Source organism: Antennarius striatus, chromosome 16, assembly GCF_040054535.1.
Source record: "Antennarius striatus isolate MH-2024 chromosome 16, ASM4005453v1, whole genome shotgun sequence".
Taxonomy (NCBI): domain Eukaryota; kingdom Metazoa; phylum Chordata; class Actinopteri; order Lophiiformes; family Antennariidae; genus Antennarius; species Antennarius striatus.
In genome coordinates, this window is record NC_090791.1 from 13,987,612 (window position 1) to 14,009,670 (window position 22,059).

Genomic DNA, 22,059 nt, shown 5'->3' on the forward strand with positions numbered 1-22,059 from the left:
TGTATCTGAAGTTCAAAATTGGGTCTGGATGAGACTACAGGTGTATCCTGTCAGGGAGAGAAGGAAGCTTGGAGATGTGTTGCAACAGAGACTCAGGATGACTCACTTTAATTTAAACAATATTTTTACTTACATTGTTATGAATGTCCAGATGGTACCATTGTACCATCTGGACAATCTACACCTTTAATAAGGTCAGATATTTTGATGAAGCCAAAATATTTCTATTTTGATTTATAAAAAGACAATATCAACAACCGATAAAACACAAACTTTTTGGTAATATTTTTTATTGAATGAACTCTCAAATATGCAACTGCAAAGCCGATACAACACCTCCGTCTAACTGTCACAACATTTATTACAAGCATGCACACAGATTTTTTCTGACATGAAAACACTGTCATGAGCGTAGAGAACAAACAAAGACATCGCAGATATCAAATGGTGACTCTGCTCATTTATTCTTTTACACAGTTTGATTTTTTGATGCTTTCCTCTGAGGTCTGGGAGCCCAGAGACACTTTACATGTGTAAACCTTATCCATGTTCCAGTCTGATGTCTGGACGGTCAGAGAGCTGCTGATCTGGAAAGTCTGGTCCGGTTGCTGAACAGCGGTGCTGGTAGAGATCCCACTGCTCACTGGAGTCCCACCAACCAACCAGTTCACGTCTGCAAAAGGCACAGACTGACTGGACAGACAGACCAGAGTGGCTTTGTTGGACTGGAGCTCAGCAGTGGATGGAGGGAAGAGCGTCAGGACAGGAGGAGAGAAGCTGGAGCCTGAAAATACATGAAGGACGATCATCAAGTAACCAGCAAAGAAATGATTGTTAGAGGCAGAGCCATTCAGTAAGGAATGGAAAAAGTAAAGAATGATAAAGATGAATTATAGGTAACATGTACTTGAAACAACATCTGTTAATCACAAACTATTTTTCCTGAAAAAAAAATTTAACTCCTGTAAATGTTCCGTGCTTTTATTGTGAAGTATTTGAAGTTCTAAATAGAAAGCATGAGACAAGATGACAGGGCTAACTTGGTTTTCATAATATCTAAATAAATATCAGTGGTAAAATCTTTATTCAAACATTGCTTAAACACAATGAGTACAAATTCAATTCAAAATGAATTCTACAATTTAAACAACAACACAAAGACAACTATGCTGTTTTGCATGATGATGACTGATGTATTTAACTATTGCAGTTTCACAACCTCTTCAAATAAAGAAGGACACATTTGTACAGAAATGTAACAGGTTTTGTATTTTTTTTTAACATCAATGAATATTTTTTATTCAAAAGCATGGAGTCTCTCAGCTCCTTAATAAATGAATAATATGTTCATTTATTTAGAAACAGGTCAAGAAAATGAAATTACATTATTTTAAATTAACACATACTCTATCTAAATCACTAAAGTCTCTTCTTTTTCATGAGAAGTTAAAGGTACTTACTTGTCACAATCAGCTTGGTGCCTTGTCCGAATACCACAGTGATTCAGTTTGTACACACGGCTGTACAAAAACCTCCTGACTCTCACTGATGAGGAGGAGGAAGTGAAACATCCTCTTCAGACAAACGTCTCAGTCTTGATGGTGAACTGGTGATCTTTGCTAGTTGAGGATTCAGACTTGGATTGGTCTGAGCAGAACCAAAGGCATGGTGAGCTGAGACAGGAGAAATCTAAGAACAGACTCAGGATTCAGGTGAGCTTCCCTGAGATGGTTTCTGACAGTTTGGGATGAGACTGTTTACCTCAGTGTCTGGGCGGCTGTCTCAGTCCATGTCACAGGAGGAGGAGGTGGATGTGGTAGTCCTGGTCTGACATGGTTACATGAGACCTACAGTTTAGTGACTGATGGATGTCCTGTTATGAAATAAAAGTGACATCTTCCCTTGAATGTATGTATTATAGAACAAAACCTAAAGAAACTGGTCCTCTGTTGCATCAGACTGATGGTGTCTTCATACATGGATTCTCTACATTTTTCCTACCAGCTAAAGATTGGTGTTTATGATGATCTTTTGGTTCTGTCTCAGAGGCATCAGAAACAGATCCAAGAACTCCTCCAACACCTTCAACACAAACTTTCTACACGTCAGACTTGCAACAAAACTCTGACAGTGTCTTTCCTCAGGTATTTTGTGATGACTCAGCTATTCTTAGCTGTGTTTGTGGATGATATAAGGAAGAGTGCAGGACAACCACACCCATCCTCAGCAGAACCTCACAAAGACTGAAGACATGGATGTGGACTTTGGAAATTGGAGGTCAAAGCCAGACACTGTTACCCTCCAGGAGGATGGGGTGAATAGGCAGAAGTGTTTGGTGAGGAGGTTTTTGTCAGAGTGTGAATCACTGTGATGCGTACTCATTAACAGAAGTATCCCATGTCTTACAGTAATAGACTGCAGAATCTCCCTCCTTTACATCACTGATGATCAAACGATAATCTGAACTTGACTGATGAGTAGAAGTGAATTTTGGGGCTGAAAACCCAGAGTTGTACGATACAGAGCTCCAGTCATGAGAGAAGCTCAGCACATACTGAGGGACTCCTCCTGGACTCTGTTTATACCATCTTGCAGCTCTATTAGTAACTGACCCCAGGTTACAAACCATGGTGACCGTCTCTCCTTTCCTGACGGTCACAACAGGAGGCGTCTGTGTCACCACCGTCACACCACTCACACCTGGAAACAACAAGACGACATGGAGTCAAGACAAACACACAGACTGAAGACTCCAGCATGAGGTCAGAGCTGCAGTGAGTCAGCCTCCTTACAGGTTAGAGCAGAGATGAGAGTGCAGAGCGTCACCAGCATGTTGTCAGTGTGTGCTGAGAAGGGTCTCCTAGTTCACAAAGTGATCTGACTGCTGGCAGATATGAAGGTTTGGAGGATGAGGAGAGGAGGTGCTGGAGGAGCAATTTATTACAACACTGAAGCAGAGAGAGACTGACAGGAGGAGGAGCTTTGAAGCGAAGGGAATCTTTTTTCTGACTCCATTATCATCAGCACAGAAAATGTTTCATCCTTACTCAAAATAGTTTTGTTTTTTTAAAATTTTGGTCATTTCATTTGTTTGTTCATTTGTTTAGTCTGGTTTCGGGTACTGGCTCAGCCTTTGGTCAGTGCAACTAGGGTTTTTTTTTATGCATTGTATGTGTATTTTACCTTATTGAACTCACACTGGAGAGTTTCATTTTAAAGAGAGAGTAATGTCTAATAAATCTATTCAATACCAAAATCACAATTGGGTCCTGTCATGGCTGTTTCATTCAAATCTGTGTTGTATAAATATGTGATATGCAGATCGTGAAATCTTATTTGACACGGCGCTCTGAATCACCCCCCAGGGTTTTTTTTTGAGCCACTGCTTCAAAGCCTGCTTCAAACATGGAAAAAACACGTGACTGATGGCATTTGAACAACTCAAGTGGTTCCTTCACCATCTGAAACACTCAAGAGGTTCCACACTTGATGGGTGTGGAGCAATCACACCAATCTGCAGCAGAACGTCACAAAGACTGAAGAGATGTTTATAGACTTTAGAAAGGGGAGGTCAAAGCCTGACCCTGTTACCATCCAGGAGGATAAGGTGGAGATGGTGTCCAAGTACAGATACTGGAGGTGAAGGTGATCAGATAGATGGACTGGACTCTAACTACAAGAACTGTAATGATTTATGTGAGAAATACAATGGGTTGAGAAGTTTAAAATCGATCTTTAACAGTAGAAGTTCTAAAAACATCTTCAACGTCTTGAGTCACATCAACATATTGTAAACTAAAAAAGCAGAAGTGTTTGGTCAGGAGGTTTTTGTCAGAGTGTGAATCACTGTGATGCGTACTGGTTAACAGAGCTGTCCCATGTCTTACAGTAATAAACTGCAGAGTCTCCCTCCTCTACATTACTGATGATCAAGCGATAATCTGAACGTGACTGATGAGTAGAAGTGAATTTTGGGGCTGAAAACCCAGAGCCGTAGTACACAGAGCTATAGCTGTGATGAAACCTCAGCACCCACTGAGGGACTCCTCCTGGACTCTGTTTATACCAGCTTGCTTCGCTATTAGTAACCGACCCCAGGTTACAATTCATGGTGACCGTCTCTCCCTTCCTGACGGTCACAACAGGAGGCGTCTGTGTCACCACCGTCACACCACTCACACCTGGAAACAACAAGACGACATGGAGTCAAGACAAACACACAGACTGAAGACTCCAGCATGAGGTCAGAGCTGCAGTAAGTCAGCCTCCTTACAGGTTAGAGCAGAGATGAGAGTGCAGAGCGTCACCAGCATGTTGTCAGTGTGTGCTGAGAAAGGTCTCCTAGTTCACAAAGTGATCTGACTGCTGGCAGATATGAAGGTTTGGAGGATGAGGAGAGGAGGTGCTGGAGGAGCAATTTATTACAACACTGAAGCAGAGAGAGACTGACAGGAGGAGGAGCTTTGAAGGGAAGGGAACCTTTTTTCTGACTCCATTATCATCAGCACAGAAAATGTTTGTTCCAGACACAAAATCATAGAAAATCATGACCTGAAAAACACATGCTATAACTGATTTGTTTGTTTTTTTACTTTGTGATGAATGAGTTTTGCTTGAATTCCTGTGGTTTCACAGAGAGCTGACATTTGACTCTTCATCTACATGGAGCTGTTAATATGGAGAGCAGGCCTGCAGGTGCATCCTGGGAAGGAGCAGAGATGTGATGCTTCACTGGTGGAGGATGAAAACTCAGTTTCACTCATTTTAAAAGATTTGTCTAATGTCTGAAGTGATACAGCTGACTCCAGTTAGATTAACAAATATGTCTCTGCTGTGCATTTGATTTGTAAAAACTGTGTATGTTCATACTGTAAAGATATTTTCAATTAATAATTGTCAATATAAGCATCATAATGCCACCTGGATGATGATGAATATCAGTTCATCTGTATATTCTAATGTACAGTGTGATAAATGCCGGTATAATTAAGTTGTAGGAAATGATATTTACATGACAAGAAAATCACACCGTTATTCAAAACATTTTTATTAAATAACTTTTGAAACCTGCAGCAAAGCTGATACAACACCTCCACCTAACTGTCACAAAATTTATTACAAGCATGCACACACATGTTCAACATGGCAGTCAGCGGCTCTCTGTCCTCCTCAAACTAAACTCATGTCTTTATCCAATCCAATTGATTTGGATATTTTTCTGAGCTGCCCTTTCCTCTGCGGAGGCGGGAGAGTTTTGCGCTCATTCCTTTTTGACAGCAGTGCACAACACGACAGCAATTATTTAACAAACCTTTTTTTTACATCAATAGAGCACTTTTTGGTGCAAACTTTCAGAAATCATTCAGAACATTTGTGCATCCACATTACAAAATATCCATCAATGAAATTACTTTTCTGGGTATGAAGAATTTCTTCCGATCTTGTCATTTGATGATCGTTTCTACTTTGAAATATGCTCAGAGAGGACAGGTTGACCATTTAGTGATTTAGATGTTTGAAAATCCCCGACAGAACCAGTCCTCTAAGTGTGTGGAGGATGCTGAGGTGGTCATACTCAGCTCTGCTTGGTTACGTATGATACAGATCTACCAGAGGAGTTCAGCCTTTTAATGTTATGCCAGGCAAATTGTTCCCAGCAGAATCATAAGAAAAATAAATGTTGAATCAGGTCATTCTTGGGTCTCTTCTTGTTTAATTGTATTGATATTTTTTCTTGTACACTTTAAAATTTACTCTCAATCATTTTGCTTCAGACTGATTGTGGCAAATGGCTGGCCTCAGGCCTGAATTAAATGCACATCTGGATTGATTAGTTTTATGTGGAGGGTGGACTAGAGCACATGTAGCTCGTATGTATCTGAAGTTCAAAATTGGGTCTGGATGAGACTACAGGTGTATCCTGTCAGGGAGAGAAGGAAGCTTGGAGATGTGTTGCAACAGAGACTCAGGATGACTCACTTTAATTTAAACAATATTTTTACTTACATTGTTATGAATGTCCAGATGGTACCATTGTACCATCTGGACAATCTACACATTTAAAAAGGTCAGATATTTTGATGAAGCCAAAATATTTCTATTTTGATTTATAAAAAGACAATATCAACAACCGATAAAACACAAACTTTTTGGTAATATTTTTTATTGAATGAACTCTCAAATATGCAACTGCAAAGCCGATACGACACCTCCGTCTAACTGTCACAACATTTATTACAAGCATGCACACAGATTTTTTCTGACATGAAAACACTGTCATGAGCGTAGAGAACAAACAAAAACATCGCAGATATCAAATGGTGACTCTGCTCATTTATTCTTTTACACAGTTTGATTTTTTGATGCTTTCCTCTGAGGTCTGGGAGCCCAGAGACACTTTACATGTGTAAACCTTATCCATGTTCCAGTCTGATGTCTGGACGGTCAGAGAGCTGCTGATCTGGAAAGTCTGGTCCGGTTGCTGAACAGCGGTGCTGGTAGAGATCCCACTGCTCACTGGAGTCCCACCAACCAACCAGTTCACGTCTGCAAAAGGCACAGACTGACTGGACAGACAGACCAGAGTGGCTTTGTTGGACTGGAGCTCAGCAGTGGATGGAGGGAAGAGCGTCAGGACAGGAGGAGAGAAGCTGGAGCCTGAAAATACATGAAGGACGATCATCAAGTAACCAGCAAAGAAATGATTGTTAGAGGCAGAGCCATTCAGTGAGGAATGGAAAAAGTAAAGAATGATAAAGATGAATTATAGGTAACATGTACTTGAAACAACATCTGTTAATCACAAACTATTTTTCCTGAAAAAAAAATTTAACTCCTGTAAATGTTCCGTGCTTTTATTGTGAAGTATTTGAAGTTCTAAATAGAAAGCATGAGACAAGATGACAGGGCTAACTTGGTTTTCATAATATCTAAATAAATATCAGTGGTAAAATCTTTATTCAAACATTGCTTAAACACAATGAGTACAAATTCAATTCAAAATGAATTCTACAATTTAAACAACAACACAAAGACAACTATGCTGTTTTGCATGATGATGACTGATGTATTTAACTATTGCAGTTTCACAACCTCTTTAAATAAAGAAGGACACATTTGTACAGAAATGTAACAGGTTTTGTATTTTTTTTTAACATCAATGAATATTTTTTATTCAAAAGCATGGAGTCTCTCAGCTCCTTAATAAATGAATAATATGTTCATTTATTTAGAAACAGGTCAAGAAAATGAAATTACATTATTTTAAATTAACACATACTCTATCTAAATCACTAAAGTCTCTTCTTTTTCATGAGAAGTTAAAGGTACTTACTTGTCACAATCAGCTTGGTGCCTTGTCCGAATACCACAGTGATTCAGTTTGTACACACGGCTGTACAAAAACCTCCTGACTCTCACTGATGAGGAGGAGGAAGTGAAACATCCTCTTCAGACAAACGTCTCAGTCTTGATGGTGAACTGGTGATCTTTGCTAGTTGAGGATTCAGACTTGGATTGGTCTGAGCAGAACCAAAGGCATGGTGAGCTGAGACAGGAGAAATCTAAGAACAGACTCAGGATTCAGGTGAGCTTCCCTGAGATGGTTTCTGACAGTTTGGGATGAGACTGTTTACCTCAGTGTCTGGGCGGCTGTCTCAGCCCATGTCACAGGAGGAGGAGGTGGATGTGGTAGTCCTGGTCTGACATGGTTACATGAGACCTACAGTTTAGTGACTGATGGATGTCCTGTTATGAAATAAAAGTGACATCTTCCCTTGAATGTATGTATTATAGAACAAAACCTAAAGAAACTGGTCCTCTGTTGCATCAGACTGATGGTGTCTTCATACATGGATTCTCTACATTTTTCCTACCAGCTAAAGATTGGTGTTTATGATGATCTTTTGGTTCTGTCTCAGAGGCATCAGAAACAGATCCAAGAACTCCTCCAACACCTTCAACACAAACTTTCTACACGTCAGACTTGCAACAAAACTCTGACAGTGTCTTTCCTCAGGTATTTTGTGATGACTCAGCTATTCTTAGCTGTGTTTGTGGATGATATAAGGAAGAGTGCAGGACAACCACACCCATCCTCAGCAGAACCTCACAAAGACTGAAGACATGGATGTGGACTTTGGAAATTGGAGGTCAAAGCCAGACACTGTTACCCTCCAGGAGGATGGGGTGAATAGGCAGAAGTGTTTGGTGAGGAGGTTTTTGTCAGAGTGTGAATCACTGTGATGCGTACTCATTAACAGAAGTATCCCATGTCTTACAGTAATAGACTGCAGAATCTCCCTCCTTTACATCACTGATGATCAAACGATAATCTGAACTTGACTGATGAGTAGAAGTGAATTTTGGGGCTGAAAACCCAGAGTTGTACGATACAGGGCGGCAGTGGCTCAGCGGTAGAGCAGACGTCTTGTAGACAGATCACCCCAACCATCGGTGGATCGAATCCCGCTCCCGCCAGGATGTCACCAGGAGTATGAGCTGACGGTGGGAGGCGTCAGCTCACCTCCCAGCCACTGCCGAGGTGCCCTTGAGCAAGGCACCGTCCCCCCCACAAGCTGCTCAATTGGGGCGCGTTCCAGAAGCCGCTGCCCGTCACTCTGCCTCCCTGATGTGTGTGTTGATGTGTACTAACTGCATGCTCGCAGGCCCCTTTGTGTGCTGTGTTCAAGGGGCCAGTGTATACATTGCTTGTTAAAAAAAAGAACTAACACAACTGCATGTATCGAGTGACTCAGTAATTTCCCTACGGGGATAAATAAAGTATACTTCTTCTTCTTCTTCTTCTTCTTCTACAGAGCTCCAGTCATGAGAGAAGCTCAGCACATACTGAGGGACTCCTCCTGGACTCTGTTTATACCATCTTGCAGCTCTATTAGTAACTGACCCCAGGTTACAAACCATGGTGACCGTCTCTCCCTTCCTGACGGTCACAACAGGAGGCGTCTGTGTCACCACCGTCACACCACTCACACCTGGAAACAACAAGACGACATGGAGTCAAGACAAACACACAGACTGAAGACTCCAGCATGAGGTCAGAGCTGCAGTAAGTCAGCCTCCTTACAGGTTAGAGCAGAGATGAGAGAGCAGAGCGTCACCAGCATGTTGTCAGTGTGTGCTGAGAAAGGTCTCCTAGTTCACAAAGTGATCTGACTGCTGGCAGATATGAAGGTTTGGAGGATGAGGAGAGGAGGTGCTGGAGGAGCAATTTATTACAACACTGAAGCAGAGAGAGACTGACAGGAGGAGGAGCTTTGAAGCGAAGGGAATCTTTTTTCTGACTCCATTATCATCAGCACAGAAAATGTTTCATCCTTACTCAAAATAGTTTTGTTTTTTTAAAATTTTGGTCATTTCATTTGTTTGTTCATTTGTTTAGTCTGGTTTCGGGTACTGGCTCAGCCTTTGGTCAGTGCAACTAGGGTTTTTTTTTATGCATTGTATGTGTATTTTACCTTATTGAACTCACACTGGAGAGTTTCATTTTAAAGAGAGAGTAATGTCTAATAAATCTATTCAATACCAAAATCACAATTGGGTCCTGTCATGGCTGTTTCATTCAAATCTGTGTTGTATAAATATGTGATATGCAGATCGTGAAATCTTATTTGACACGGCGCTCTGAATCACCCCCCAGGGTTTTTTTTTGAGCCACTGCTTCAAAGCCTGCTTCAAACATGGAAAAAACACGTGACTGATGGCATTTGAACAACTCAAGTGGTTCCTTCACCATCTGAAACACTCAAGAGGTTCCACCCTTGATGGGTGTGGAGCAATCACACCAATCTGCAGCAGAACGTCACAAAGACTGAAGAGATGTTTATAGACTTTAGAAAGGGGAGGTCAAAGCCTGACCCTGTTACCATCCAGGAGGATAATGTGGAGATGGTGTCCAAGTACAGATACTGGAGGTGAAGGTGATCAGATAGATGGACTGGACTCTAACTACAAGAACTGTAATGATTTATGTGAGAAATACAATGGGTTGAGAAGTTTAAAATCGATCTTTAACAGTAGAAGTTCTAAAAACATCTTCAACGTCTTGAGTCACATCAACATATTGTAAACTAAAAAAGCAGAAGTGTTTGGTCAGGAGGTTTTTGTCAGAGTGTGAATCACTGTGATGCGTACTGGTTAACAGAGCTGTCCCATGTCTTACAGTAATAGACTGCAGAGTCTCCCTCCTCTACATTACTGATGATCAAGCGATAATCTGAACGTGACTGATGAGTAGAAGTGAATTTTGGGGCTGAAAACCCAGAGCCGTAGTATACAGAGCTATAGCTGTGATGAAACCTCAGCACATACTGAGGGACTCCTCCTGGACTCTGTTTATACCAGCTTGCTTCGCTATTAGTAACCGACCCCAGGTTACAATTCATGGTGACCGTCTCTCCCTTCCTGACGGTCACAACAGGAGGCGTCTGTGTCACCACCGTCACACCACTCACACCTGGAAACAACAAGACGACATGGAGTCAAGACAAACACACAGACTGAAGACTCCAGCATGAGGTCAGAGCTGCAGTAAGTCAGCCTCCTTACAGGTTAGAGCAGAGATGAGAGAGCAGAGCGTCACCAGCATGTTGTCAGTGTGTGCTGAGAAAGGTCTCCTAGTTCACAAAGTGATCTGACTGCTGGCAGATATGAAGGTTTGGAGGATGAGGAGAGGAGGTGCTGGAGGAGCAATTTATTACAACACTGAAGCAGAGAGAGACTGTCAGGAGGAGGAGCTTTGAAGGGAAGGGAACCTTTTTTCTGACTTCATTATCATCACCACAGAAAATGTTTCCTCCCGACCCAAAATCATATAAAGTTGTGATCTGACAAAAACATTTTGTGACTCTTTTTGCTCACTTTGTGATGAATGAGTTTTGCTTGAATTCCTGTGGTTTCACAGAGACCTGACATTTGACTCTTCATCTACATGGAGCTGTTAATATGGAGAACAGGCCTGCAGGTGCATCCTGGGAAGGAGCAGAGATGTGATGCTTCACTGGTGAAGGATGAAAACTCAGTTTCACTCATTTGAAAAGATTTGTCTAATGTCTGAAGTGATACAGCTGACTCCAGTTAGATTAACAGATATGTCTCTGCTGTGCATTTGACTTGTTAAAACTCTATTTTCATGACTGTAAAGATATTTTTGATTCAGAATTGTCAAGTTAAGCATCAGAATGCCACCTGGATGATGAAGAACATCAGGTCATCTGTACATTCTAATACATTATAACAATTAGCGTGATAAATACAAGCATAATAAAGTTACAGGAAACAATATTTTCATGACAAGAAAATCACACCATTTTTTCAACACATTTTTATTAAATGACTTTTGAAACCTGCAGCAAAGCTGATACAACACCTCCACCTAACTGTCACAACATTTATTACAAGCATGCACACACATGTTCAACATGGCAGTCAGAGGCTCTCTGTCCTCCTCAAAATAAACTTGTGTCTTTATACAATCCAATTGATTTGGATATTTTTCTGAGCTGTACTTTCCTCTGAGTAGGCAGGGGAGTTTTGCACTCATTCCTTTTTGACAGCAGTGCACAACACGACAGCAAATTGTTAACAAACCCTTTTTTTGTACAATACAGCACCTTTTGGTCCAAACTTTCAGAAATCATTCAGAACATTTGTGCATCCACATTACAAAATATCCATCAATGAAATTACTTTTCTGGGTATGAAGAATTTGTTCCTATCTTGTCATTTGATGATCGTTTCTACTTTGAAATCTGAACAGAGAGGACAGGTTGTTTACTTAGTGATTTAGATATTTGAAAATCCCCGACAGAAGCAGTCCTCTAAGTGTGTGGAGGATGCTGAGGTGATCATACTCAGCTCTGCTTGGTTAAATTTGATACAGATCTACCAGAGGAGTTCAGCCTTTTAATGTTATGCCAGGCAAATTGTTCCCAGCAGAATCATAAGAAAAATAAATGTTGAATCAGGTCATTCTTGGGTCTCTTCTTGTTTAATTGTATTGATATTTTTTCTTGTACACTTTGAAAATTTACTCTCAATCATTTTGCTTCAGACTGATTGTGGCAAATGGCTAGCCTCAGGCCTGAATTAAATGCACATCTGGATTGATTCGTTTTAGGTGGAGGATGAACTAGAGCACATGTAGCTCGTATGTATCTGAAGTTCAAAATTGGGTCTGGATGAGACTACAGGTGTATCCTGTCAGGGAGAGAAGGAAGCTTGGAGATGTGTTGCAACAGAGACTCAGGATGACTCACTTTAATTTAAACAATATTTTTACTTACATTGTTATGAATGTCCAGATGGTACCATTGTACCATCTGGACAATCTACACCTTTAATAAGGTCAGATATTTTGATGAAGCCAAAATATTTCTATTTTGATTTATAAAAAGACAATATCAACAACCGATAAAACACAAACATTTTGGTAAATATTTTTTATTGAATGAGCTTTCAAATATGCAGCTGCAAAGCCAATACAACACCTCCGTCTAACTGTCACAACATGTATTACAAGCATGCACACAAATTTTTTTTCTGATATGAAAACACTGTCATGAGCGTAGAGAACAAACAAAAGCATGGCCGATATCAAATGGTGACTCTGCTTGTTTATTCTTTTACACAGTTTGATTTTTTGATGCTTTCCTCTGAGGTCTGGGAGCCCAAAGACACTTTACATGTGTAAACCTTATCCATGTTCCAGTCTGATGTCTGGACAGTCAGAGAGCTGCTGATCTGGAAAGTCTGGTCCGGTTGCTGAACAGCGGTGCTGGTAGAGATCCCACTGCTCACTGGAGTCCCACCAACCAACCAGTTCACGTCTGCAAAAGGCACAGACTGACTGGACAGACAGACCAGAGTGGCTTTGTTGGACTGGAGCTCAGCAGTGGATGGAGGGAAGAGCGTCAGGACAGGAGGAGAGAAGCTGGAGCCTGAAAATACATGAAGGACGATCATCAAGTAACCAGCAAAGAAATGATTGTTAGAGGCAGAGCCATTCAGTAAGGAATGGGAAAAGTAAAGAATGATAAAGATCAATTCCAATTTAAATCTACTGTACTTCAATCAGCAAGTGTTAATCACAATCTATTTTCTTGAAAAATAAAGTTAACTCCTGTAAACGTTTCGTGCTTTTAGTAAATTGAAAGCATGAGACAAGATGACAGGGTTAACTTGGCTTTCACAATATCTAATTAAATATCAGTGGTAAAATCCTTTTTCAAACATCCATTAAACACAATGAGTACAAATTCAAGTCAAAATGAATCTACAATTTAAACAACAACACAAAGACAACTATGATACTTTTTATGATGATGACTGATGTATTTAATGGTTGCAGTTTCACAACCTCTTTAAATAAAGAAGGACAGATTTGTACAGAAATGTAACAGGTTTTGTATTTTTTTCACATCAATGAATATTTTTTATTCAAAAGCATGGAGTCTCTCAGCTCCTTAATAAATGAATAATATGTTCCTTTATTTAAAAAACAGGTCAAGAAAATAAAATGACATTATTTTAAATTAACACATACTCTATCTAAATGACTAAAGTCTCTTCTTTTCCATGAGAAGTTAAAGGTACTTACTTGTCACAATCAGCTTGGTGCCTTGTCCGAATACCACAGTGATTCAGTTTGTACACACGGCTGTACAAAAACCTCCTGACTCTCACTGATGAGGAGGAGGAAGTGAAACATCCTCTTCAGACAAACGTCTCAGTCTTGATGGTGAACTGGTGATCTTTGCTAGTTGAGGATTCAGACTTGGATTGGTCTGAGCAGAACCAAAAGCATGGTGAGCTGAGACAGGAGAAATTTAAGAACAGACTCAGGATTCAGGTGAGCTTCCCTGAGATGGTTTCTGACAGTTTGGGATGAGACTGTTTACCTCAGTGTCTGGGCGGCTGTCTCAGCCCATGTCACAGGAGGAGAAGGTGGATGTGGTAGTCCTGGTCTGACATGGTTACATGAGACCTACAGTTTAGTCATTGATGGATGTCCTGTTATGAAATAAAAATGACATCCTCCCTTGAATGTATGTATTATAGAACAAACCCTAGAGAAAATGGTCCTCTCTTTCATGAGACTAATGGTGTCTTCATACATGGATTCTCTACATTTTTCCTACCAGCTAAAGTTTGGTGTTTATGATGATCTTTTGGTTCGAAATTGTGACCACTTTGGTCGCATATGCTCCCCAATTTTTATCAGTTTGACTGTTGAATATATTTGGGAGCACCGGTGCGACTGGGGGAAAAAATCTGGTACGGCTTTTTTTTTTCCTCTTCTCTCACTCTTTCTCTCCAGAGAGCAGGGGTCACCAAAAGGCCGACCGCAGTCCGGATCCGGACCGGGTGATGGTTCTGTCCGGACCCGTGACCACTCCATGATAAATTCACGAGAGTAGACTTTCTTGGTGCATTTTTACTTGCAGTTCGTTGCCACAGACGGCGGGCGCTGCTCCAGTTAATCCGGTAATAGCTCCACTCAGTTCAGCCAATCAGATTGTTTGTCTACCCTGCGCTGTCAGTGTACCAGGAAGTGAGACGGCTCGCTGCCGCTCTGAGTTTACTGCTACAGTGGAGCACAGAAGTAGGGAGACAGCACAGCTCCAAACGAAGGGAGGTTAACGAGGAAACCCGCTGGTTAACAATGAGTGGACAAAATTTATGTTTATACCTCCGTCAGGCAGTTCAAAAACCATTTTACCTAATATGGTCTGAACACGTAGCATGAATTAAAAGTGGTAACATGAAGCGCCACTATGAAACAAAGCACAGATCTTTTGCGCAGAACTATCCCCTGAAGTCCAAGCTGAGGACAAAATGACCGAAAAAATTGAAACAAATGTTCACTAAAGGCATGGTGGAGTTTGGGGCAACATAAAACATCGTTTAGTGATGTTTTAAAATACAAAACAATCCAATAATAACCAAAATGGTTCAGTCCAGGTACCGGGCTGGCCTGACAGCGAGCCACAATGCGCTATTTAAGCCACACCCAGGTAGCGCCTATATGGGCCCCCGACCCGGAGGCGGACCAACGCAGCATCCTCAGTTGAGCGTCTCTCATACAGTTTTGTGTGGATGTGGGGAAAACGCGTAGGCACCGAGTGTGCACCTTCGAACGCACTACCGCGACAGTTTGTTTGATGCGGACACGTGAGTGTGGACCTGCCGGAGAATGTGCGCAAAACAGTCTGAGTGGGACCGTGCTCCTGCGGTCCTGCCAGGAAACAACGCTCTCCTGGGCGAGGGAGAGAGGCACGAGGAAAGGAGATGGACGGAGCGGTCTCTATCGCTCCGTCATTGCCTTGCTTTTGGGTAGGTGCTCCTAAAGTCTTTGCTGGTGCTACTAACTTCTAAATTTGGGAGCACCAGTGCTACCAAGAAAAAAGTTAATTTCTAGCCCTGTCAGAGGCATCAGAAACAGAACCAAGAACTCCTCCAACACCTTCAACACAAACCAGTCGAGGTTGCTTAGGGAGAAGACCAGGACCATGAGGGTGAAGCCAGGACTGTCCTCCTGGGTCAACTATCTGACATCACAGCCACAGTTTGTCCTCATGCAGGACTGTGTGTCTGGAAGGTTAGCTGCAGCACAAGAACACCACAGGGAACCACAGGGAACCGTTCTGTCTTCATTCATGTTCTCTTTGTACACGTCACACTTGCAAAACAACTCTGACAGTAGCTTTCCTCAGGTATTTTGTGATGAATCAGCTATTTGTGGTTGTGTTTGTGGATGATATAAAGAAGAGTGCAGGAGCGCTATAAGGGAAGTTGTGGATTGGTGCAACCACACCAATCTGCAGCAGAACCACACAGAGACTGAAAAGGTGGTTGTGGACTTTAGAAATTGGAAGTCAAAGCCAGACACTGTTACCATCCAGGAGGATAAGGTGGAGATGGTGTCCAAATACAGACACTGGGGGTAAAGTTGATCAGTAAGATGGACTGGACTCTAACTACAACAACTGTAATGATTTATATGAGAAATACAATGGGTTGAGAAGTTTAAAATTGATTTTTAACGAAAGAAGTTCTAAAAACATCATCAGATTCTTGAGTCACATCAACATATTGGAAACTGAAAAAGCAGAAGTGTTTGGTGAGGAGGTTTTTGTCAGAGTGTAAATCACTGTGATGCGTACTGGTTAACAGAGCTGTCCCATGTGCCACAGTAATAGATTGCAGAATCTCCCTCCTCTACATCAATGATGATCAAACGATAATCTGAATGTGACTGATGAGTAGAAGTGAATTTTGGGGCTGAAAACCCAGAGCCGTAGTATACAGAGCTATAGCTGTGATAAAACCTCAGCACATACTGAGGGACTCCTCCTGGACTCTGTTTATACCAGTGTACTTCTCTATTAGTAACCGACCCCAGGTTACAATCCATGGTGACCGTCTCTCCCTTCCTGACGGTCACAACAGGAGGCGTCTGTGTCACCACCGTCACACCACTCACACCTGGAAACAACAAGACGACATGGAGTCAAGACAAACACACAGACTGAAGACTCCAGCATGAGGTCAGAGCTGCAGTAAGTCAGCCTCCTTACAGGTTAGAGCAGAGATGAGAGAGCAGAGCGTCACCAGCATGTTGTCAGTGTGTGCTGAGAAAGGTCTCCTAGTTCACAAAGTGATCTGACTGCTGGCAGATATGAAGGTTTGGAGGATGAAGAGAGGAGGTGCTGGAGGAGCAATTTATTACAACACTGAAGCAGAGAGAGACTGACAGGAGGAGGAGCTTTGAAGGGAAGGGAATCTTTTTTCTGACTCCATTATCATCAGCACAGAAAATGTTTGTTCCAGACACAAAATCATAGAAAATCATGACCTGCAAAACACATGCTATAACTAATTAGTTTTTTTACTTTGTAATGAATGAGTTTTGCTTGAATTCCTGTGGTTTCACAGAGAGCTGACATTTGACTCTTCATCTACATGGAGCTGTTAATATGGAGAGCAGGCCTGCAGGTGCATCCTGGGAAGGAGCAGAGATGTGATGCTTCACTGGTGGAGGATGAAAACTCAGTTTCACTCATTTTAAAAGATTTTTCTAATGTCTGAAGCGATACAGCTGACTCCAGTTAGATTAACAAATATGTCTCTGCTGTGCATTTGATTTGCAAAAACTGTGTGTGTTCATACTGTAAGGATATTTTCAATTAATAATTGTCAATTTAAGCATCAGAATGCCACCTGGATGATGAAGAATACCAGCTCATCTGTACAGTGTGATGAATGCCGGTATAATTAAGTTGTAGGAAATGATATTTTCATGACAAGAAAATCACACCATTTTTCAACACATTTTATATTAAATGACTTTTGAAACCTGCAGCAAAGCTGATACAACACCTCCACCTAACTGTCACAACATTTATTACAAGCATGCACACACATGTTCAACATGGCAGTCAGCGGCTCTCTGTCCTCCTCAAACTAAACTCATGTCTTTATCCAATCATAGTGTCCTCATCTACCTGAATCCCCACCTGTCATTCATCTCTAAGATTACAACTCTAAAAGTAGCATCAGTTGAAAGTTGATTTGGATATTTTCATGAGCTGCCAATTCCTCCATGGGGGTGGGAGGATTTTACGCTCATTCCTTTTTGACAACAGTGCACAACACGGCAGCTTTTTATTGTATCAATGGAGCACTTTTTGGTGCATACTTTCAGAAATCGTTCAGATCATTTGTGCATCTACATTACAGAAGACCGATCATTGAAATTACTTTGTGGACGTAAAGAATTTGTTCCTTTCTTGTCATTCGATGATCATGTCTGCTTTGAAATATTATCAGAGAGGACAGTTTGTCCTTTTAGTGGTTTAGATTCAAACTGATTGTGGCAAATGGCTAGCCTCAGGCCTGAATTAAATGTGCATCTGTATTGATTAGTTTTATGTGGAGGGTGGACTAGAGCACATGTAGCTCGTATGTATCTGAAGTTCAAAATTGGGTCTGGATGAGACTACAGGTGTATGCTGTCAGGGAGAGAAGGAAGCTTTGAGATGAGTTGCAACAGAGACTCAGGATGACTCACTTTAATTTAAACAATATTTTTACTTACATTGTTATGAATGTCCAGATGGTACCATTGTAGTAAATGTTAATGGAACAATAAAATGACAAATTTCACTGAATATAACCAGACATGTCATATATTTAACAGATCTACACCTTTAAAAAGGTCAGATATTTTGATGAAGCCAACATATTTCTATTTCGATTTATAAAAAGACAACATCAACAACCAATAAAACCCAAACTTGAGGGTTGACAGATAGAAACCAATAGGTTTGTGAAGTTGCCGTCGCGCAGAATTAACAAACATCTCTTTCATCGATGCCGTTTTCTTAATCCAGGTGTATGTTTTATTATTTTTTCATCCGTCCATATGACGCTCGCCAACTTCTTCGTCTCGTCTTTCGCTCTCTTTTTTTCCAAACTCTTTTTTTCCACACAAAACCCCGCGAAACTCTCCTGTCTGGTTGCAGACCAAACCAATCCATTTTCGCATGTACACATCTAGACATTCTTAATCTAAACAGATATCATTGCATCTAAACATGTTTTCATCTTGCAATAAACAAAAACTCATGAAGTGAATAAAAAATCAAAATACCATTGTGTTTGTTTTCAAATAAAAGAAAAACAATGAAATAAACATCAATCATAATAACCATATTTTCTTACATTGCGATAAACCCAAAACAATAAAATTACTAAACATTTCTGTCACGTTTGTTCAGATATTCTTATATAAACGATGACAAACTATTAATGGTGTTTCGAAATTCTAAATTATGCAATTCACTGAAACAACTCACCATATCATAAATGACAACAGATCAATATTCCTCATAATGTACATCAATAAACACCAATTTGCATGTATGCTTTACCATTTGTACCATAACAGCATTTCTAAACTCATAGATTATTTGCTATTTGTTTCACTTTTTCTTAACCCAATTCCTATCTCGTCTTTATCTCAATTCTTTCTGTTTTATTTAACCTATTTTGCCTGACTGTGTTGTGGATTTCCTTCAACATTTCAGTATTCAGCTACAAGCTATTACACCCTATTATCATCTATTATACACTATTACATACTAATACACACTCACTGTTATACACTATTACACATACATTGAATTTTGACAGACATACATACTCTTATCTACTTCCAGCTATTAGCCTTTGTCCCAGACATAGTATAAAGCATTACCATGTTTATATTTTTTTAGGAACACAAGGTTTGTTAACAGAAATCCATGTCTTTGTGTTCATTGATGTTGTTGAATGGTTTTTCTACTGTTCCATGTAATACCTGAAGTGTCCAAAATTCCATTTGGGTCAGACAGGGCATAATCTGCAAAATGTTCGGTTTTCAAATCCAAACTATCTTGATCAGCAGTTCTCTGTATTATATCTTTCATTTCTTCAGACAGTCCAGAGCTGGCTGTTCCCTGCTGTGTTGGAGTTAAAGAGTTTTTATTTTTGGTCATACCTTATTGGTCAAATTTCTCCAATTCTTCCACATTTTTGATCATCATTGTTTTCATCTGTTCTGGAGAAAGCTTCTTTGTTTTGATGAATAAAACACTTGTTTGTCCAGGTGTTGTCGATCAGCCCATTCTTCTTCATCTGACGAGCTTTTTTGGCGATATCAGCATTGTTTTTGTTGAGATTCTCGGGCTTTGTTTCAGAAGAGCAATTTTGTACTTGCAATTTGGGAATTTTATCAGAACTGCAGGTGGTCTCTTACCTCCAAATGTTAATGGGTGACATGTCTCGATCTGGGATTGATATTAATCTCCAGATCCCTCAGTTGAGAAATCACCTGTTGTTCCACTGACTCATAGTCAGTACTGTGTTCAGTTCCCTCTCCTCTGGCCACAGCATGAGCATAATTCCTCTTCTTAATTTTGATGCCGCTGATGATCACATCATTTATTCAAATGCTTTCTTCCATTTCTTCCATTCTTTGTTGTCTTTGCTGTAGGACAACCATTCTTCGTTTTTTTTTGTTTGTTTGTTTTTTTTCTTTCTGCATTTTCTCTATGTCATCCTTCATTTTCAATGCAGTCTAGTACCGGTTTCAGATTTTCTTCCAACTACTTATGATAGTCACTGCTGAACTTATTAAAGTCGCTCCTTAACTCATCCACAGAGGAGGCCATCCGATCCAGGGCTTCTTTCCAGTTTTTACTGTCATTCTCCTCCAATTTCCCTCTTGCTCTTGTCATTTTGCAGAGGATCACTGAGAGTCAGTGAGAGTTAATCCATGTATGAATTCGAGAGAGATAGCGAGAGACATCAACCACAAAGAAAAGAGGTCTGCTCTCCTTGAAAGCCAGAATAGCTTTCTTGCAGCTTTCTGTTAGCTGACTACATGAACAGAACTGTGTGTAGTTACTTAAAGACCGTTTTTGTTTGATGCCCGAGGAGCATTTTGGATACTACATCGATTGTTCCATTTCAAATGGAAACCATAGCTGGACAGACTGTTTGTAATGACGAGCTAGTTTCACTCAGAATTTGTTGCCATTTTCTGTGTCGTTCCTGCTGTTTGGACTCTCTGCTCAAAAACATGAAGATTGTTGGAATAGATATGACACTCTAAAATTATGTTAACAGGGAAGTCCATGTATAGTTATTTCTTCTATCATAGCAGATGGCTTACACCATATTGTTCAAGTGATTCCTTCTGGCAGAGACACCATGATTGGTTGGGTGCTTGATTGACAGGTAGTGGATGGAGTTGGTGACAGCGTGACACTTTTCAAGTGAGCTTATTCAATTATATAGGTGGGGAGATATAGAACAGGCAGAATAGGTATGTGTGTGTGTGTGTGTGTGTGTGTGTGTGTGTGTGTGTGTGTGTGTGTGTGTGTGTGTGTGTGTGTGTGTGTGTGTGTGTGTGTGTGTGTGTGTGTGTGTGGATGTGTGTGTGTGTGTGTGTTTGTGTGTGTGTGTGTGTGTGTGTGTGTGTGTGTGTGTGTGTGTGTGTGTGTGTGGGTTTGTGCGTGTGTGTGTGTGTGTGTGTGTCTGTGTGTGTGTGTGTTTGTGTGTGTGTGTGTGTGTGTGTGTGTGTGTGTGTGTGTGTGTGTGTGTGTGTGTGTGTGTGTGTGTGTGTGTGTGTGTGTGTGTGTGTGTGTGTGTATGTGTACATGTGTGTTTCCGGCCTGTACTTCTATATACTGTATTCATATATGCATGTCACTAACAACTAGTGTGTGTAGAGCGGAAAAATAATTTCCCCTACGGGGGACAATATAATAAATCTTATGAGATACAGAAGAGGTTGAGAAGTTTAACAATTGATTTTTAAATTGGAGAAGTTCTAAAAACATCATCAGCATCTTGAGTCACAATCATCATATTGGAGATCGGAAAAGCAGAAGTGTTTGGTGAGGAGGTTTTTGTCAGAGTGTAAATCACTGTGATGCGTACTGGTTAACAGAGCCGTCCCATGTGCCACAGTAATAGACTGCAGAATCTCCCTCCTCTACATCACTGATGATCAAACGATAATCTGAACGTGACTGATGAGTAGAAGTGAATTTCGGGGCTGAAAATCCAGAGCCGAATCTTGCAGAGCTCCAGTCATGATAAAACCTCAGCACATACTGAGGTTCTCCTCCTGGACTCTGTTTATACCAGCTTGCAGCTGCATTAGTAACTGTCCCCAGGTTACAATTCATGGTGACCGTCTCTCCCTTCCTGACGGTCACAACAGGAGGCGTCTGTGTCACCACCGTCACACCACTCACACCTGGAAACAACAAGACGACATGGAGTCAAGACAAACACACAGACTGAAGACTCCAGCATGAGGTCAGAGCTGCAGTAAGTCAGCCTCCTTACAGGTTAGAGCAGAGATGAGAGTGCAGAGCGTCACCAGCATGTTGTCAGTGTGTGCTGAGAAAGGTCTCCTAGTTCACAAAGTGATCTGACTGCTGGCAGATATGAAGGTTTGGAGGATGAGGAGAGGAGGTGCTGGAGGAG

At 40.9% G+C, this 22,059-nt stretch overlaps 3 protein-coding genes across 7 annotated transcripts; all 3 read right to left on the bottom strand.

Annotated features, from left to right (window-relative positions):
• Nucleotides 1-282: 282 nt before the first annotated feature.
• Nucleotides 283-4,420, bottom strand: LOC137609560 (immunoglobulin lambda-1 light chain-like). Of its 2 annotated transcripts, none has more exons than XM_068336659.1 (4): nt 4,274-4,420; nt 3,852-4,181; nt 1,461-1,490; nt 283-784 (listed from the first exon to the last, which is right to left on the bottom strand). In XM_068336659.1, exons 1-4 carry the CDS (start codon nt 4,311-4,313, stop codon nt 462-464), a joined length of 723 nt encoding a protein of 240 aa, XP_068192760.1. In that variant the 5' UTR covers nt 4,314-4,420; the 3' UTR covers nt 283-461. The 2 variants fall into 2 exon arrangements, with proteins under 2 accessions (XP_068192760.1, XP_068192761.1); XM_068336660.1 differs by lacking the exons at nt 3,852-4,181; nt 4,274-4,420 and adding exons at nt 2,371-2,700; nt 2,793-2,913.
• A 1,736-nt stretch (nt 4,421-6,156) lies between these two features.
• LOC137609719 (immunoglobulin lambda-1 light chain-like) lies at nt 6,157-10,696 on the bottom strand. The gene is made up of 4 exons (XM_068336952.1): nt 10,567-10,696; nt 10,145-10,474; nt 7,334-7,363; nt 6,157-6,657 (listed from the first exon to the last, which is right to left on the bottom strand). The coding sequence occupies exons 1-4, from the start codon at nt 10,604-10,606 to the stop codon at nt 6,335-6,337; spliced, it is 723 nt and encodes a 240-aa protein (XP_068193053.1). The 5' UTR covers nt 10,607-10,696; the 3' UTR covers nt 6,157-6,334.
• Nucleotides 10,697-12,451: 1,755 nt separating this feature from the next.
• Nucleotides 12,452-22,059, bottom strand: LOC137609580 (immunoglobulin lambda-1 light chain-like). Of its 4 annotated transcripts, none has more exons than XM_068336696.1 (4): nt 21,919-22,059; nt 21,500-21,826; nt 13,616-13,648; nt 12,452-12,956 (listed from the first exon to the last, which is right to left on the bottom strand). In XM_068336696.1, the coding sequence occupies exons 1-4, from the start codon at nt 21,956-21,958 to the stop codon at nt 12,634-12,636; spliced, it is 723 nt and encodes a 240-aa protein (XP_068192797.1). In that variant the 5' UTR covers nt 21,959-22,059; the 3' UTR covers nt 12,452-12,633. The 4 variants fall into 4 exon arrangements, with proteins under 4 accessions (XP_068192797.1, XP_068192796.1, XP_068192798.1 ...); XM_068336695.1 differs by having other exon boundaries at nt 13,616-13,645; nt 21,497-21,826; XM_068336697.1 differs by lacking the exons at nt 21,500-21,826; nt 21,919-22,059 and adding exons at nt 16,177-16,503; nt 16,596-16,709.

Bases quoted from the DNA above. Each gene is read 5' to 3' on its own strand.
- LOC137609580 (XM_068336696.1), bottom strand. From the start codon at position 21,958: ATGCTGGTGACGCTCTGCACTCTCATCTCTGCTCTAACCT. The intron at 21,827-21,918 runs GTAAGGAGGCTG...TGTTGTTTCCAG, and splicing joins TCTCATCTCTGCTCTAACCT to GTGTGAGTGGTGTGACGGTG. The intron at 13,649-21,499 runs CATCACAGTGAT...GAATCACTGTGG, and splicing joins CGGCTCTGTTAACCAGTACG to TATTCGGACAAGGCACCAAG.
- LOC137609560 (XM_068336659.1), bottom strand. From the start codon at position 4,313: ATGCTGGTGACGCTCTGCACTCTCATCTCTGCTCTAACCT. The intron at 4,182-4,273 runs GTAAGGAGGCTG...TGTTGTTTCCAG, and splicing joins TCTCATCTCTGCTCTAACCT to GTGTGAGTGGTGTGACGGTG. The intron at 785-1,460 runs GTAAGTACCTTT...ATGTATTTTCAG, and splicing joins CACCAAGCTGATTGTGACAA to GCTCCAGCTTCTCTCCTCCT.
- LOC137609719 (XM_068336952.1), bottom strand. From the start codon at position 10,606: ATGCTGGTGACGCTCTGCTCTCTCATCTCTGCTCTAACCT. The intron at 7,364-10,144 runs CACAGTGATTCA...TCACTGTGGTAT, and splicing joins CTCTGTTAACCAGTACGCAT to TCGGACAAGGCACCAAGCTG. The intron at 6,658-7,333 runs GTAAGTACCTTT...ATGTATTTTCAG, and splicing joins CACCAAGCTGATTGTGACAA to GCTCCAGCTTCTCTCCTCCT.